Source organism: Notolabrus celidotus, chromosome 2 (assembly GCF_009762535.1).
Source record: "Notolabrus celidotus isolate fNotCel1 chromosome 2, fNotCel1.pri, whole genome shotgun sequence".
Lineage (NCBI taxonomy): Eukaryota > Metazoa > Chordata > Actinopteri > Labriformes > Labridae > Notolabrus > Notolabrus celidotus.
In genome coordinates, this window is record NC_048273.1 from 2,853,430 (window position 1) to 2,867,045 (window position 13,616).

The 13,616-nt window shown below is 43.7% G+C and overlaps 1 protein-coding gene across 1 annotated transcript in view; it reads right to left on the reverse strand.

Moving 5' to 3' along the window:
• Positions 1–1,917: 1,917 nt before the first annotated feature.
• The window catches only part of kdm4b (lysine (K)-specific demethylase 4B), a 108,750-nt gene continuing 97,051 nt past the window's right edge, over positions 1,918–13,616 (reverse strand). Inside the window, exons 13-17 of the mRNA XM_034705403.1 lie at positions 12,668–12,856; positions 12,392–12,568; positions 12,028–12,147; positions 6,774–6,866; positions 1,918–4,117 (exon numbers count right to left, since the gene is read on the reverse strand). Of these exons, the coding sequence (XP_034561294.1) occupies positions 3,599–4,117; positions 6,774–6,866; positions 12,028–12,147; positions 12,392–12,568; positions 12,668–12,856 (1,098 nt within the window). The 3' untranslated portion in view covers positions 1,918–3,598. The remainder of the gene's footprint in view (positions 4,118–6,773; positions 6,867–12,027; positions 12,148–12,391; positions 12,569–12,667; positions 12,857–13,616) is intronic.

Below are 13,616 nucleotides of genomic sequence, written 5' to 3' on the forward strand. Positions count from 1 at the left end.
TTTCTGCCTGTTAAAGGAAGTTTTTTCTTGCCACTGTAACTAGGTTGAGCTTTAGCGCTACACAAATAAAGATTGATTGATTGTGTGCACAAAAAAATATCACATTTGCATGGAAGCATGGAAATTCAAAGACATGCATTTTCAAGTGACAGAAACAAGAGCATCTGGGCTCCACAGGGAAAGACTCCAGCTGGGATTTGAACCTATACTCGCTGTGAGGTTGCAGTGCAAATTTGAGTCCCAAAAAGTAGTATGGGAGGTCAAGCCTTCAGCTATCAGGCACCTCTCCTTTGGAATCATCTACCAGTCAGGGTCTGGGAGGCAGACACCCTCTCTACTTTTAAGAGTAGGCTTCAAACTTTCCTTTTTGATAAAGCTTATAGTTAGAGCTGGATCAGGCTTGGACCAGGTCTTAGTTATGCTGCTATAGGCTTAGACTGACACACTGGGATCCTGTCTTTCCCTCTCTCTCCTCTCTCTGTCTGTCTCTCACTTTAACTCTTCCTGCCCCCCCACCCCCACCCCCTTCTTCTTCTTCTTTTCTTCTTCTTCTCTCCTTCAAATTATAACTCTTCAAGCATCCAGACGACGTTGATATGTAGGGCAGACGTTCAGTGATTGACATTACTGTGCCAGCTTTAAGTGTGAATGTCATGATGCAGACATGTCGCACATTTGGAGCCAGGGACTTCCTAATAGGCCATCAGGGATGGGGGTTTAAACTCAGACATATATTTAGGACCTGGTTCCACATTTTCTCAAAGTAAAAAGTAAAGCTCTTAATGGTCGGACAGCTCATAGTGTCCTATTACCCCTCTAGAACTCTACGCTCCCAACATACAGGCCTGCTCATCGTACCTAAAGTCTCTAAAAGTAGGATGGGAGGTAAAGCCTTCAGTTATCAGGCCCCTCTCCTTTGGAATCATCTACCAGTCAGGGTCCAGGAGGCAGACACCGTCTCTACTTTTAAGAGTAGGCTTCAAACTTTCCTTTTTGATAAAGCTTATAGTTAGAGCTGGATCAGGCTTGGACCAGGTCTTAGTTATGCTGCTATAGGCCTAGACTGACACACTGGGATCCTGTCTTTCCCTCTCTCTCCTCTCTCTGCCTGTCTCTCACTTTAACTCTTCCTGTCCCATTAAAGTTACTAACCATAGACCTTTCTGGAGTCCCTGAGCTCCCTTGTCTCGTAGGTTCCTCTGGATCTCTGCTGTAGATTCCTTTTTTGGGGTCTGTTATTCATCCTTTCTTTCTTTCTTTCTTTACTTCCTTTCTTTCCTTCCCTCTTTCTTTCTCTTTCATTCCTTTTTTCCTTTCATTCCTTTCTTTCATTCATTCATTAATTTTTCCTTTAATTCCTTCGTTCCTTCTTTCTTTCTCTTTCTTCTTTCCATGTTTCTTCACCTTTTATGTCTCCTATTCTTATCCCGTCCTTTCCTTCTGTCATTCCTTCACCATTTCTTCTCCTCTTTTTCTTTCTTCTGGTCTCCCTCTCTTCTCTCTTTTCCTTAGACCTTTCTGGAGTCCCTGAGCTCCCTTGTCTCGTAGGTTCCTCTGGATCTCTGCTGCTGTGGACGTGCCAGACTCCAGCTGCTACAACTACTATCCGTCTCACCACTATCATCTCTCTCTCTCTCTTCATCTCCCTCTATCCCTCTCTCCAACACGGTCTCAGCAGATGTGTGTCTAACATGAGTCTGGTCCTGCTGGAGGTTTCTGCCTGTTAAAGGAAGTTTGTCCTTGCCACTGTAACTTGCTAAATGCTGCAAAGTGCTCTGCTCATGGTGGATTAAGATGAGATCAGACCGAGTCCTGTCTGGAAGATGGGACTGGATCTGATCCTGGTCTTGATGTTGGGTCTAGACCTGCTCTGTTGGGATTCTCTACGTTACTGAAAAACAGGAAACACAGAAAAGCTGGCGACTAGCAACCCACTTTAATCCCTATGAAATAACTTTTTGATATCATTTGGATACAGGAACACCGACGTGCTCCAACTTTTCAGTTGTGATGACAAAAAGAAAAAAAAGGAGAACATATACATGACATTTACAAATTTGAATCACATTACACGAGGCCTGCGGTATGTACAAGGTGACAGTGTTGGGAATAAAGTAAATCAGTAGTTTAGAATATCTCTGTAGCACTTTCTTTAGCTTAAAACATCCGGGACAAGAAAGAAAGGAGGAAAGGAAGGAAGGAAGGAAGGAAGGAAGGAAGGGGGGAAGGAAGGAAGGGGGGAAGAATCCAGAGGGAGGTTACTTAGATTGGCCAAGTGTGTGAGTTCAGTTCAGGAAAAAGAACAGGGAGAGAAAAACACATTAATTAATGCACAATATTGATTTATACATTTAAACCAATAAAGATTCAAAGAATTCAAAGTTTTAAAGGGTTCCTACATCATCATCGTCTTCTTCTGAATATCATACATTTCCCAAACTTCCCAGCCTTTAAATGGACTTGATAGTTTTTGGCCAGCTCATGTGCTAACAGGAGATATGTGGGCGTAAACAAACAGTCACTATAAAGAGCTTACTGTTAAAAGGAGCACAGAACGGAGAGTCATGTGACTGTGGATTCATCAGAGGGCTGCTCTAATCTTTAATGAAGGCTAAGATGTTAAAACTGATTTTTTTTTCCCCACATGTAGGAACCCTGAGACAGTTTTTGGGGTGTGTGTGTGTGTGTATGTGTGTGAGAAAAGCGGAGCCGCCGCCACATGACTGCTTATTAAATGACGTCAATACATAAAGGTCTGTTAACTACGGTGACACGAAAACTCCAACGCATCCTGCAGACGAGTCTAATAGTGTTTGCATTCAACAAGTTTCTTCTATTACAAATAATTCTTTCAATATTTGACTAAGACATTTAAATACTGAGTTCCCCCCTACATACACTTCTTCTTCTTCTTCTTCTTCTTCTTCTTCTTTTGTTTTAAACCCCCGTTCCCATGATCACCTCTTGAAATATGAAAACAAGGAAAGAACATCCTGAAGATGAACGACGTGACGTGATACTTCCACCAGAAGTTTTTTTTTTTTCGAAAGCCACGAGAGGCTGCGTTGAAAAATAGATATTTAATTGCTGGTTCTTTGATTGTAGAAAAAGAAAAGAAGGAAGAAGTGAAGTCTGCGGCCTCCACGCCGAGAGGCAGTCATCGTAATTAGCTTCCTGTACAAAGAAACAAACGGGAGTGTGCTGTTATTGGATTAACACGACGAGGTATGGAGTTGATACCACCCATTCAGAATTAGATGGAGAAGAGAAGCTCAGCAGCTCATCGACCGAAAGCAAAAAACAAAAAGGCCTAGAAAACAACAACAAACAATAATAATAATAATGATAATAATAATGTTACAATTCAAATAAAAACGGTGTCCTCTTCAGCTGTGGCGTCAGAAAAAAGCTAAAGCACCACTGCAAATACATTTACCCAAAAATAGAAAAGTAACATGCATTAAAAGAGTGCTCGAGTGTCCGTGAGGAAAACGTCTCTGTCCGTTCGTCGCACTCGTCACCATCGACCTCTGTTAGCTTACTTCTTATTGGCTCAGCCGGCCCTCCAATCACTGAGGAGGTGGTTGTTTTTTTTTTTTTAATACAAGGGTCCGGGGTTGTGGTCCTGAGGGAAGTGTGAGTTGAGCAGCGTCTCCATGTAGGACACGTACCCGCTGCTGGGCATGTAGCTGTCGGACATGTGCTGCGGCGGCAGGGGAGGGGACGGAGCGGACAGGAGGGGGTCAGAGTTCAACGTGGACTCGAAAGGGATGGACTGCGGAGTCAGGGTGGGGTCTGAGGCCAGTGTTGATCGGGTTAAAGCGTGGGTGAGGGCGAGGCTCGTGTCCATTGGGGTCTCGGCGGGGTGGGAGACGGGTTGTGAGGTCTGCGGTGTGTTAATACTGTGGTGATGTGCTGCTGCTGCTGGTGGTGGTGGTGCCGCTAACGGGGCGGCAGGGTGGGGACGGGCCGGGGTTGAGGTGGTGTCCATGGGAGTGTGGGCAGGCGGGGCTGCTGCTGCTGCGGCGGCGGCGGCGTTGTTGGAGGGCAGGCGGGGGCGTTTGGCTGCCTGGGCTTCATCGGCTGAGGGGGTCTCCTCCTGGGGGGCAGGGATGGCCTGAAGACAGACGGAGGGACAAAGTCTGAGGTCAGAATGTTATCTTCAGGAGAGTTTAGCTTCAACTCAAATATATCATTTAGGGGCTAAACCTCTTTCACTCTATGAAAATGTTTAAATCAACACTGCAAAACAAGATCTTTCCTTCTGCTTTACTAAGTTCTGATGGACTATTTTTCTCACTAATTACATCTTATACTTAGTTGATGCTGAGATGTAACATTTGTTGGTATTAAAGTTCATTAAACTCAACATTTTCTTTAAGTAACTAAAAATATTCGATTCAAAACTCCAGCAAATACAGAGTCCCTGAAGTCCCACAAGGTAATCAATCTTTATTTGTAAAGCGCCAAATCCCAACAAACATTCTCCTCAGACTCCAAACAGAGCAGGTCTAGACCGTACTCTATGTTCTATTATTAACAAAGACCCAACATCAAGACCGGATCAGATCCAGTCCCATCTTCCAGACAGGACTCAGTCTGATCTCATCTTAATCCACCATGAGCAGAGCACTTTGCAGCATTTAGCAAGTTACAGTGGCAAGGACAAACTTCCTTTAACAGGCAGAAACCTCCAGCAGGACCAGACTCATGTTAGACACACATCTGCTGAGACCGTGTTGGAGAGAGGGATAGAGGGAGATGATAGCTAACCATGTGGTGATGAAGTCATGATTTAGCTAGTAGAACATGATGTGGTGAGACGTGATTACTCTACAGGAAATACATTTAATCCCTGTTTGAAATCCAATTTAGAGGTCGAGCCTTCAGTTATCAGGCCCCTCTCCTTTGGAATCATCCACCAGTCATGATCCAGGAGGCAGACACCCTCTCTACTTTTAAGAGTAGGCTTCAAACTTTCCTTTTTGATAAAGCTTATAGTTAGAGCTGGATCAGGCTTGGACCAGGTCTTAGTTATTCTGCTATAGGCTTAGACTCCCACACTAGGATCCTGTCTTTCCCTCTCTCTCCTCTCTCTGCCTGTCTCTCACTTTAACTCTTCCTGTCCCATTAAAGTTACTAACCATAGACCTTTCTGGAGTCCCTGAGCTCCCTTGTCTTGTAGGTTCCTCTGCTATCCTTCTCCCCACTATCATCTCCCTCTATCCCTCTCTCCAGCACGGTCTCAGCAGATGTGTGTCTAACATGAGTCTAGTCCTGCTGGAGGTTTCTGCCTGTTAAAGGAAGTTTGTCCATCCAGCTTCGAAAACGACTACTATCAATCTCACCACTATCATCTCTCTCTCTTAATCTCCCTGTATCCCTCTTTCCAACCACAACTCAGTCGCAGCAGATGTCTAACATGAGTTTGGTTGTGCTCAAGGTTTCTGCCTGTAAAAGGAAGCTTATGCTGCTATAGGCTTAGACTGACACACTAGGATCCTGTCTTTCCCTCTCTCTCCTCTCTCTGCCTGTCCCTTACTTTAACTCTTCCTGTCCCATTAAAGTTACTAACCATAGACCTCTCTGGAGTCCCTGAGCTCCCTTGTCTCGTAGGTTCCTCTACTACTATCCGTCTCACCACTATCATCTCTCTCTCTCTCTTCATCTCCCTCTATCCCTCTCTCCAACACGGTCTCAGCAGATGTGTGTCTAACATGAGTCTGGTCCTGCTGGAGGTTTCTGCCTGTTAAAGGAAGTTTGTCCTTGCCACTGTAACTTGCTAAATGCTGCAAAGTGCTCTGCTCATGGTGGATTAAGATGAGATCAGACTGAGTCCTGTCTGGAAGATGGGACTGGATCTGATCCGGTCTTGATGTTGGGTCTTGATTGATTGTGTGCACAAAAAAAGATCACGTTTGCAGGACTTCAGGGGCTCCATGAGCAAAAATTAGGAAGATCTTTCGGCTGCTTGTTTACAATATAAGCTTAACTCATATTGTGTGATCAGAGCTGCTTTCCAACAGCCTCACAGTTAAGATCACTTTACAAGAAGCACCGGTGAGTTACAGATGATTATCTAATGAAACTCAGAGCAGATAAATGTTCGATCTTCCTGATGAATAAGGCTTCTTCTCGTTGTACCTTTAAGACTCGACACAAGCCGCCTCTCTGCTGCTGCTGCTGCTGCTGCTGCAGAAGTCCCCGGGCTTCATTTGTAAGTGTTTGAGCAGGAGATGCTTGATTAAATAATGTGCATATCAAAGATACGTCAGATTATGTAAGCACCGCAGAGATTAGAGTTAATGATGTGAAAAATCTGTGAAATCTGTTGTGTTGCAGATTTGACTGAAAATTAATGAGGATTTCAAAGGTTGACCCCGTCTTCACCCCAATTCATGAAAAGCTTCTCTGGCATTTCAGAAGACACTCACACTCACACACAAACACACACACACACACACTTCAGACGCAGATTTGTATCAAAGCAGCCTACACACTCGGTCCTACACACAGGCCTCTCTCCTCTGTGGGCTGCAGTGCGTCGGCTGTTTGCCTGAATACATATTTATTTCATCTGCAGATACTTTGTGATCCGTTTATTGAACAATTGGAGTTATTGTCGGGCTTCACTTTTCATCACGGCCCCTGCAAACAATTTTAACATCTACAAAGTGCACAAAGTTTATTATTTGTGCGTTTTTTATTATAACTACACTGAGAGCTCTCTGCACGGCGGTGTAGGCTCAGGGATCAGAGGCTGATGTACTCACCAGTCTGGCTCGGACTCTCTTCGGCAGTTCCTGGTCCAGCTGATGGATCTCGGAGTGTTTTAACATCAGCTGAGTCTGGTCCTGAAACTCCACCTGCACACAGAAAGACACTTTGGATGAGTCAGATTATATTTACAGGTAGGTCCTTCCAGTGAAACTTAAGACTCAACTTGACTGAGTTGTACAGAAAAGAGAAGTTCGACCAAGAGTTCTGAGGTCTTTTAGCCCCTAGACCTACTTTACCCTGAACTTAAAGGTTCCTGTGCCCCCATTGTTGTCTGTGTTTCGACCGTGGGCTGAAGTCCCGGGTAGATTGTGTAAATCAGGCCAGTGACGTATGGAGGGAAAAAAAGTAAATGCACTACACCATCAGACCAGTAGAGGGCAGTAAAACAAAGAGGAATGCCATTCATCACAGATGGAAAAAACAATGACTGTGGCTGTTTCCGAAATCGCCTACTATACTAGCAGTACGTACTGATATGTCCAAAATTCAGTATGTAGTAAGTAGTATGTGAACAAGAGCAAAATCTGCAGTAAGCCAAAACTCCCCGGATGTCTACTGATACGGGAAAATATCTCAGTGTGCATCGGACCAGTCTTCCTCGCGTACTGTTTCCCATAATGCACAGCGCTCGTTCTGCTTTTTCTTTTTCCTCATTTTTTGACGGGAGGAAATCCGTTTTTGGGTGCTGTGAAAATTATCAAATTACATATAAACCACTTCCTAACTTTTTAAATCATAAATGGATGCTAAATAAGCATTTTATTTATCGGCTTCGCCGTTGTTTATTTCCGCTTTCCGAAACCGGAAATCTGGCTCAGCATTCTGCATGACAGATCGGACAGAACAGTCATATTACAGACTAAATTCAAACGCAGTATGTAGTAGGCAATACCTACTGCCTACTACATTAGTAAGTAGTATGTAGCAGGCCGTTTCGGAAACAGCCTGTGAATGGTTTTTTGAAAATTTTGAAATTTAAAAATTTTGAAAAAAAAAACTTTTGAAAAAGAAACTGAAAATTTTTTTTTTTTTTTTAAATGTGACAAAAAAAAGTTGACCCGGAGCCTGTCGAAAACATGAATTTTCCTCATATTTGAAATTGTGCTCCAAAAGCAGAAAAACATGAAAAAAGTGAAAATGTTGCGCCTGCGGTTAAAAACATGAAAAAGCAATGAATGAATCAACACGTGAGAGGAGATAAGTGCGAGTAGCAAAGACGTTTCAACACGGCTTTAAAATCCTTTTGAACTCAAAAAGCCGTGATCGCAGAGATCGGCCGGTGTTTTGGTTTAAACGGCGACCCTGTTAACTGGAGACTCTCAGCCGGATGCATCCCTCATAAACGTCTTTAGACGATCATTAAATATCTGATGAGGATATTTTGAAATCTTAATAAAAACTAAACTAGTTTGCATTCCCAGGAACTCCCTCTGTGTTTCAACAGCTGTGTAAACTCCACAAACACTGACATGTTCAGCTGAAGGTCTCCAGTTACAGGGTCACTTTTAAAACCGGAACACCGGGAGGAGAGACGCATTCACGGTGGGCTGAGAGAAGACTACTGTTACAAGCTGCTAAATCAAGAGAATCACAGCTTCTTCTTTTGAAAAGTACACACACATACAAAACAGATAGAACAAATAAAAACTAATGAAAGAAAGAGAAATCAAGAGAATCACAGATGTGTTTGATGTTATTGTGGACGGCTGGCGGAATAAAAACACTGAGGTTAATCTACCAATCAGGCCCTGAAAGTCCCAGGACCTTTGAAAAGTACTACCCCCCTAGCAGGGGCTTTTTAGGGAGGAGATTATTTACCCCTGAACTAAATTTAGACCCTGGGTCCACCGGTCCAAACGCACGTAGTTCAGGGGTAAAGTTGAAAAACGCCTTAGAGAGTCAGAGACAGGGTTAGAAATTGCTCCATCAGCAAATGTGTGCTCTGTCAAAAAGTCCTTGACCATCTCACTGAACCTCAAAGCTCCTCATTGACCGGACTAGAGCCACCAGCTGAGTGTTTTCAACATAAAAAAAAAGGACAAGGTCAGGTTGTGGTCCTGACACAGAGCTCCTCGTCTCTCACAGGACTTCTAGCACAGCCGACATACACGGGGACCTGAAGGCAGCACGGACAAACTATCTACACCCTGCAGAGAAACTCATCATAACAACTCCCTGTGTGATCTGAGGGAGCACATTAGACACATTATTTCCCTCCACTTACCTGAAAAAGATGTCACATCAAAGAGGATTATGATGCACGGTTTATAGAAAGCATCCCTGCTCTGTGTGCGTTAACAGATCTGCAGGTTTGCTCTCAGTGTCAGATCACAATCCAAGAACAACGACCCCACTTAACCCCGTCTGCTGACACATTACTGTATCCGTGAAAGTACGTGACTTTCAAGATGGCCGCCCTTGACACCACATCTTCTTCTATCCTGCATTTTCCACTCAGTAACCACTCTGCATATTTCTCCTATAAACTCCCCGGCATGCACCAGTGGATCTAAATCTGTCCTCTTTATGGTTTTAATGCCGCGCCGCTGCATCAAAATGCCGCGCCGTAGTCTAACACGGGGGGCCATGCTTTTTTCCACGCGTTGATAAATACCCGACCGGGGAACCAAACCGGAGCCGTTAGACGGAGGAGCCTGTTACCTAAAGTTCACCGGTGTAATCACAGCGAGTGAGTCTCTCTGCAGAGGAGCTTCAGATGAGAGGTGGAGATGGAGACATGGATCATAAAGTGCTTGTTGAAGTGCGTTTCTACATTTCTGAATCTCTCTTCATTTCCAGCGACTGCAGCAGGAAACAGACGCTGCTCAGAGATGTTGGAACAGGATCAGACGTCTCTTTTTAAACATAAAAATACTCTGGACTGGAAGTAAAGATACTATTTGACTGGCATCTATTTGTGATGCAGTGTGCTTTAATGTATATCATGTAAAAATTCCATCACACTGTTAAAATATCAAGGTTTTTGGTTTTTAAGTCTATTTTTGTTGACAGTGGGTTTGAAACAGACTCTATAATGATGGACGTAGTATTCGGTTTCTGCAGCTGATTGTTGGTGGGTGCCATATTGGAAATTCTGAACTCAACCTAACTTCTGTGGAGTTAGTGTGAGGTAAAGAGGCGGGGCTTGAGCCTCCACGCTAACAGCTACAGTGTTCCTGTCTGTCAATTAAGTCAGCTGTTCCTCTAATTATGCAAAACTCCTAATCTTCTAAACTTCCTGTTAGGGCTGTCAACGAATATTCTAAATTCGAATATATATTCGAATATTTTAAAAAAACGGAGATTCGATTGTGAAAATTAATATTCAACTGTGGAAAAAAAACACATCAGTGGCTGCTTTGTGAGTGGGCGCACTGCATGACGGGTTAGGGACAGGTCACAGGAGTCACACATGAACAGCGTGAAGCAGACGGCAGAGAGAAATCCTTCCGTCCCCGGATCCTCAGTGCGCTCTGAACGCGCCTTATCCTCCGTTGGGAATACAGTGAATAAAAAGAGATCTGGCCTCTTCACATGTGGACTGTCTTGTGTTTTTGGCAAATAACCTGTCAGGCCTAAGACCCTACATTGACAGTGGACTAAAAGAGCCCAACAATCAGTGACCCTGGGATAAAATGCAGTTTTTTCCACTTTTTTTTATACAAGTGCCAAGAATGTAAGTGGACTACTTTTTCGTTTTTAACTTCAATTAATGTTAATAATATTTGCTTCAATCACTGAATGAAGCCTGCCTGTATTAGGGGCAAGAGTCGGGACCTTTAATTGCTCGCACAAGTCTTGTTCAGCACCATAGACTGTTCAGCACTCACTCAGCGCACTGCGCACAGAGAGGGGAGGGGGGCGAGCGAGAGAGAGGTCAACAGTCTTAAAAGTGTTACGGTATAGACCATTAGGTCATTTACTTGTTTTGTAATGTGTAGGTATGTTTTAGCCATGTTAAATCTGAAATAAAAATACATATACAAGTAGTTATGTCTCCTTGTATCAGTTTGTCCACCTGTTATTGACATAATGCGCAAATATAGATATTCGAATGGTTCGAACCTCTGGGATTTTTTTAGAGCGAATATTCAAATGTCATTTTGGAGCAATTTTGACAGCCCTACTTCCTGTACAGTGTGTGCCGATTGAGAAATGAGCTATTCAGACTAAACTCATTTCTTGAACCAGGCTGTAAACATGTTTATTTCTGCTGTAAAGATCGGCTTCTTTGAATGGGTGTGTATGTGGTTTCCTGTGTTTCTGCAGCCAGCCTCAAGTGGACACTCGAGGAACTGCAGTTTTTTAACACTTCCACTTTGGCTTCATATTTTTAGACAGGAGGTTGCGGCTGGTCTGGACCTTGATGCCGGTGTTCCTGTGACGCAGCAGCGTGGCGTGTGTGTTTCCATTTTAAAGCCTCTGCAGTGTTCTCTGTTTCTGAATCTCACAACACTAAACCCGTGATTTCAGCAGCTGTGATTTCAACTCATGTTTCTTCTTCTTCTTTTGCTTTTTAATGTAGTTAGCATTCTTCTTCCTCTGTTATTTGATGCGGTTAAAAAAGCAGCTTACAGACACAACACAGCCACCTTCTGGCGGGAGCACCGAATTATTTTCGAGTTTAAAGAAAGAGAAATATAAAAAATTACAATCTCAGATGGTAAAAACTATGGACATTTGTATTTTTAAGATGAGATAATATTCACATTAAAGCTGCTTTTGGGAGGAATGGTGTAAAAATGTTACTTTTTTTTCTGCTGGATTTGGAGAAAAGGTCATAATGCCCATCAGTACTCATCTGTAAGTGAAGTAATTTGAGATTATGGTGAAATCTCTGTGTTTACTAATCCTTTTGTATAAAGTGGACCAATCAGAGCTAATCTCCAATGCTACATCCTGATTGGTTGAGGGGCGGCTCTTACTACGTCCTCAGTTTGGTTATGAGTCCGGCACTATCATGAGCGCGCACGCTGATCTGTGTGTGGGCGTGGCTTACAGGAGCAGAGAGGAAATCTGGTTTGGAGGGATAGTGTTGACATTTGAAGTCCCTCTGTCTGAACAGATGTTTACTCTGTGACTACCAACAGCAGCTTTAACTCTTTGATTTTTAACCCAGACAAATACTTATTAATTGTGAGCCTCTCATATCTATTGGTAAACTCAACACTGAGTTCAAACACCTAAAGCTGAGACTTTTAACCTTCTTTTATTTTTGCTTCTTCCAGGCTGTGATGCTCTCCTCACCTGATAGAACTTGTGGGTGTGCTGCCTGACGAAGGAAGCATTCAGGTCTTTCCCGTCCGGCGTGCTGACCACGATCAACTCTCCTGCCTCAGGAGGACCGCTGCGCAGGCAGTCATGACTCTGCAGGAGGAAAGGAACGAGGAAGGAGACGGAGAGAAGTGGAGAGTTTGGAGAAGAGAAGGAAGAGTTCAGAGATCTGTGTTCCTCATTTACTAAACAAATAACTACTTCCTTACATCCTAACCTTATGTTATATTTCAATTTGTTCATTTGCTCCAGCTACAAAGCTCCAAACTGCAACAAGGATATTAAAGAACAAGTTTCTCTGCGTCTATAAATAGATCTGTTGTAGCCGAACACTCACTAATATGTTCTCGGGGTGGAGGTTGTCGCAGTACGAGCCGTCGTCAAAGTTGACCTCGTAGAACGTCTGCGTTGCCATGCCGATGATGTTACAGTGGTAGTACCAGCCGTCCACGCTGCGCCCGATCACCCTCTGACCCAGGATCGGACCTTGAGGGGTTTTGGGAGCCGGCCGAAGCTGGAGTCAGAGAAGAGGACGAAACAGGACAAATGATTGGAGGTGGATTCAAACAAAACAAACACTCACTCAACACTGAAACGTTCATTCTGATGTTACCTTCGGAGGGACGCGTTTATGCCTGTGACAGGTGACCGACACCACGTACGGCCAGTCGGCCGGCTTCATGACGACTCCGGCGATTTGGGCGCAGGTGACGTGGAAGGAGGTGGCGCAGTTCCCGTTTGAGCACTGGATGCAGGCGCCGCGGTTCTGATCGGCGTTGTTGCTGTGGCAGAAGACGCACTTCTACAAGGAGGACAGAAAGAAAGACTTGTCTTAGTTTTTAAATCAGCGATCACATGAACGTGGTGAAGATCCCGTGGTTCAGACTGCAGATTCAAAGCTGTTACTTTTTCATGCAAGGGAAGGCGAGGCAGCTTTACTTGTATAGTGCATTTCATACACGAGGGCAACTCAATGTGCTTTACATTAAAACATTAAAAGCATTGGAAACATTCAGACAGGCATAAAAGAACATAATTAGAATGACAAATATGATACAACAGAAAAGAAAAGGAAAATTAGAAATATATTAAAAATTACATTAAAATTTTAATTTAAAGTGAGTTAAAATAAGCTAAGAGAGGAAGGCAGTGTTAAATAAAAAAGTCTTAGTCTTTGATTTAAAAGAGGTGAGAGTTGGAGCAGACCTGCAGCTTTCAGGGAGTGTGTTCCAGATATGTGGAGCATAATGACTAAACGCTGCTTCACCATGTTTCCTTCTGACTCTTGGGACTGAAAGCAGACCAGTACCTGATGACCTCAGAGGTCGAGGTGGTTCATAAAGTAGCAGCAGATCAGCCTAAACCATTCAGTGCTTTATAAACCATCAGCAGGATTTTAAAGTCTATTCTCTGACAGACAGGAAGCCAGTGTAGAGATCTAAGAACTGGAGTGATGTGGTCTAGTTTGTTGGTCCTTGTTAGGACTCGAGCAGCAGCATTCTGTATGAGCTGCAGCCGTCTAATGGACTTTTTAGGGAGTCCTGTAAAGACCCCGTTACAGT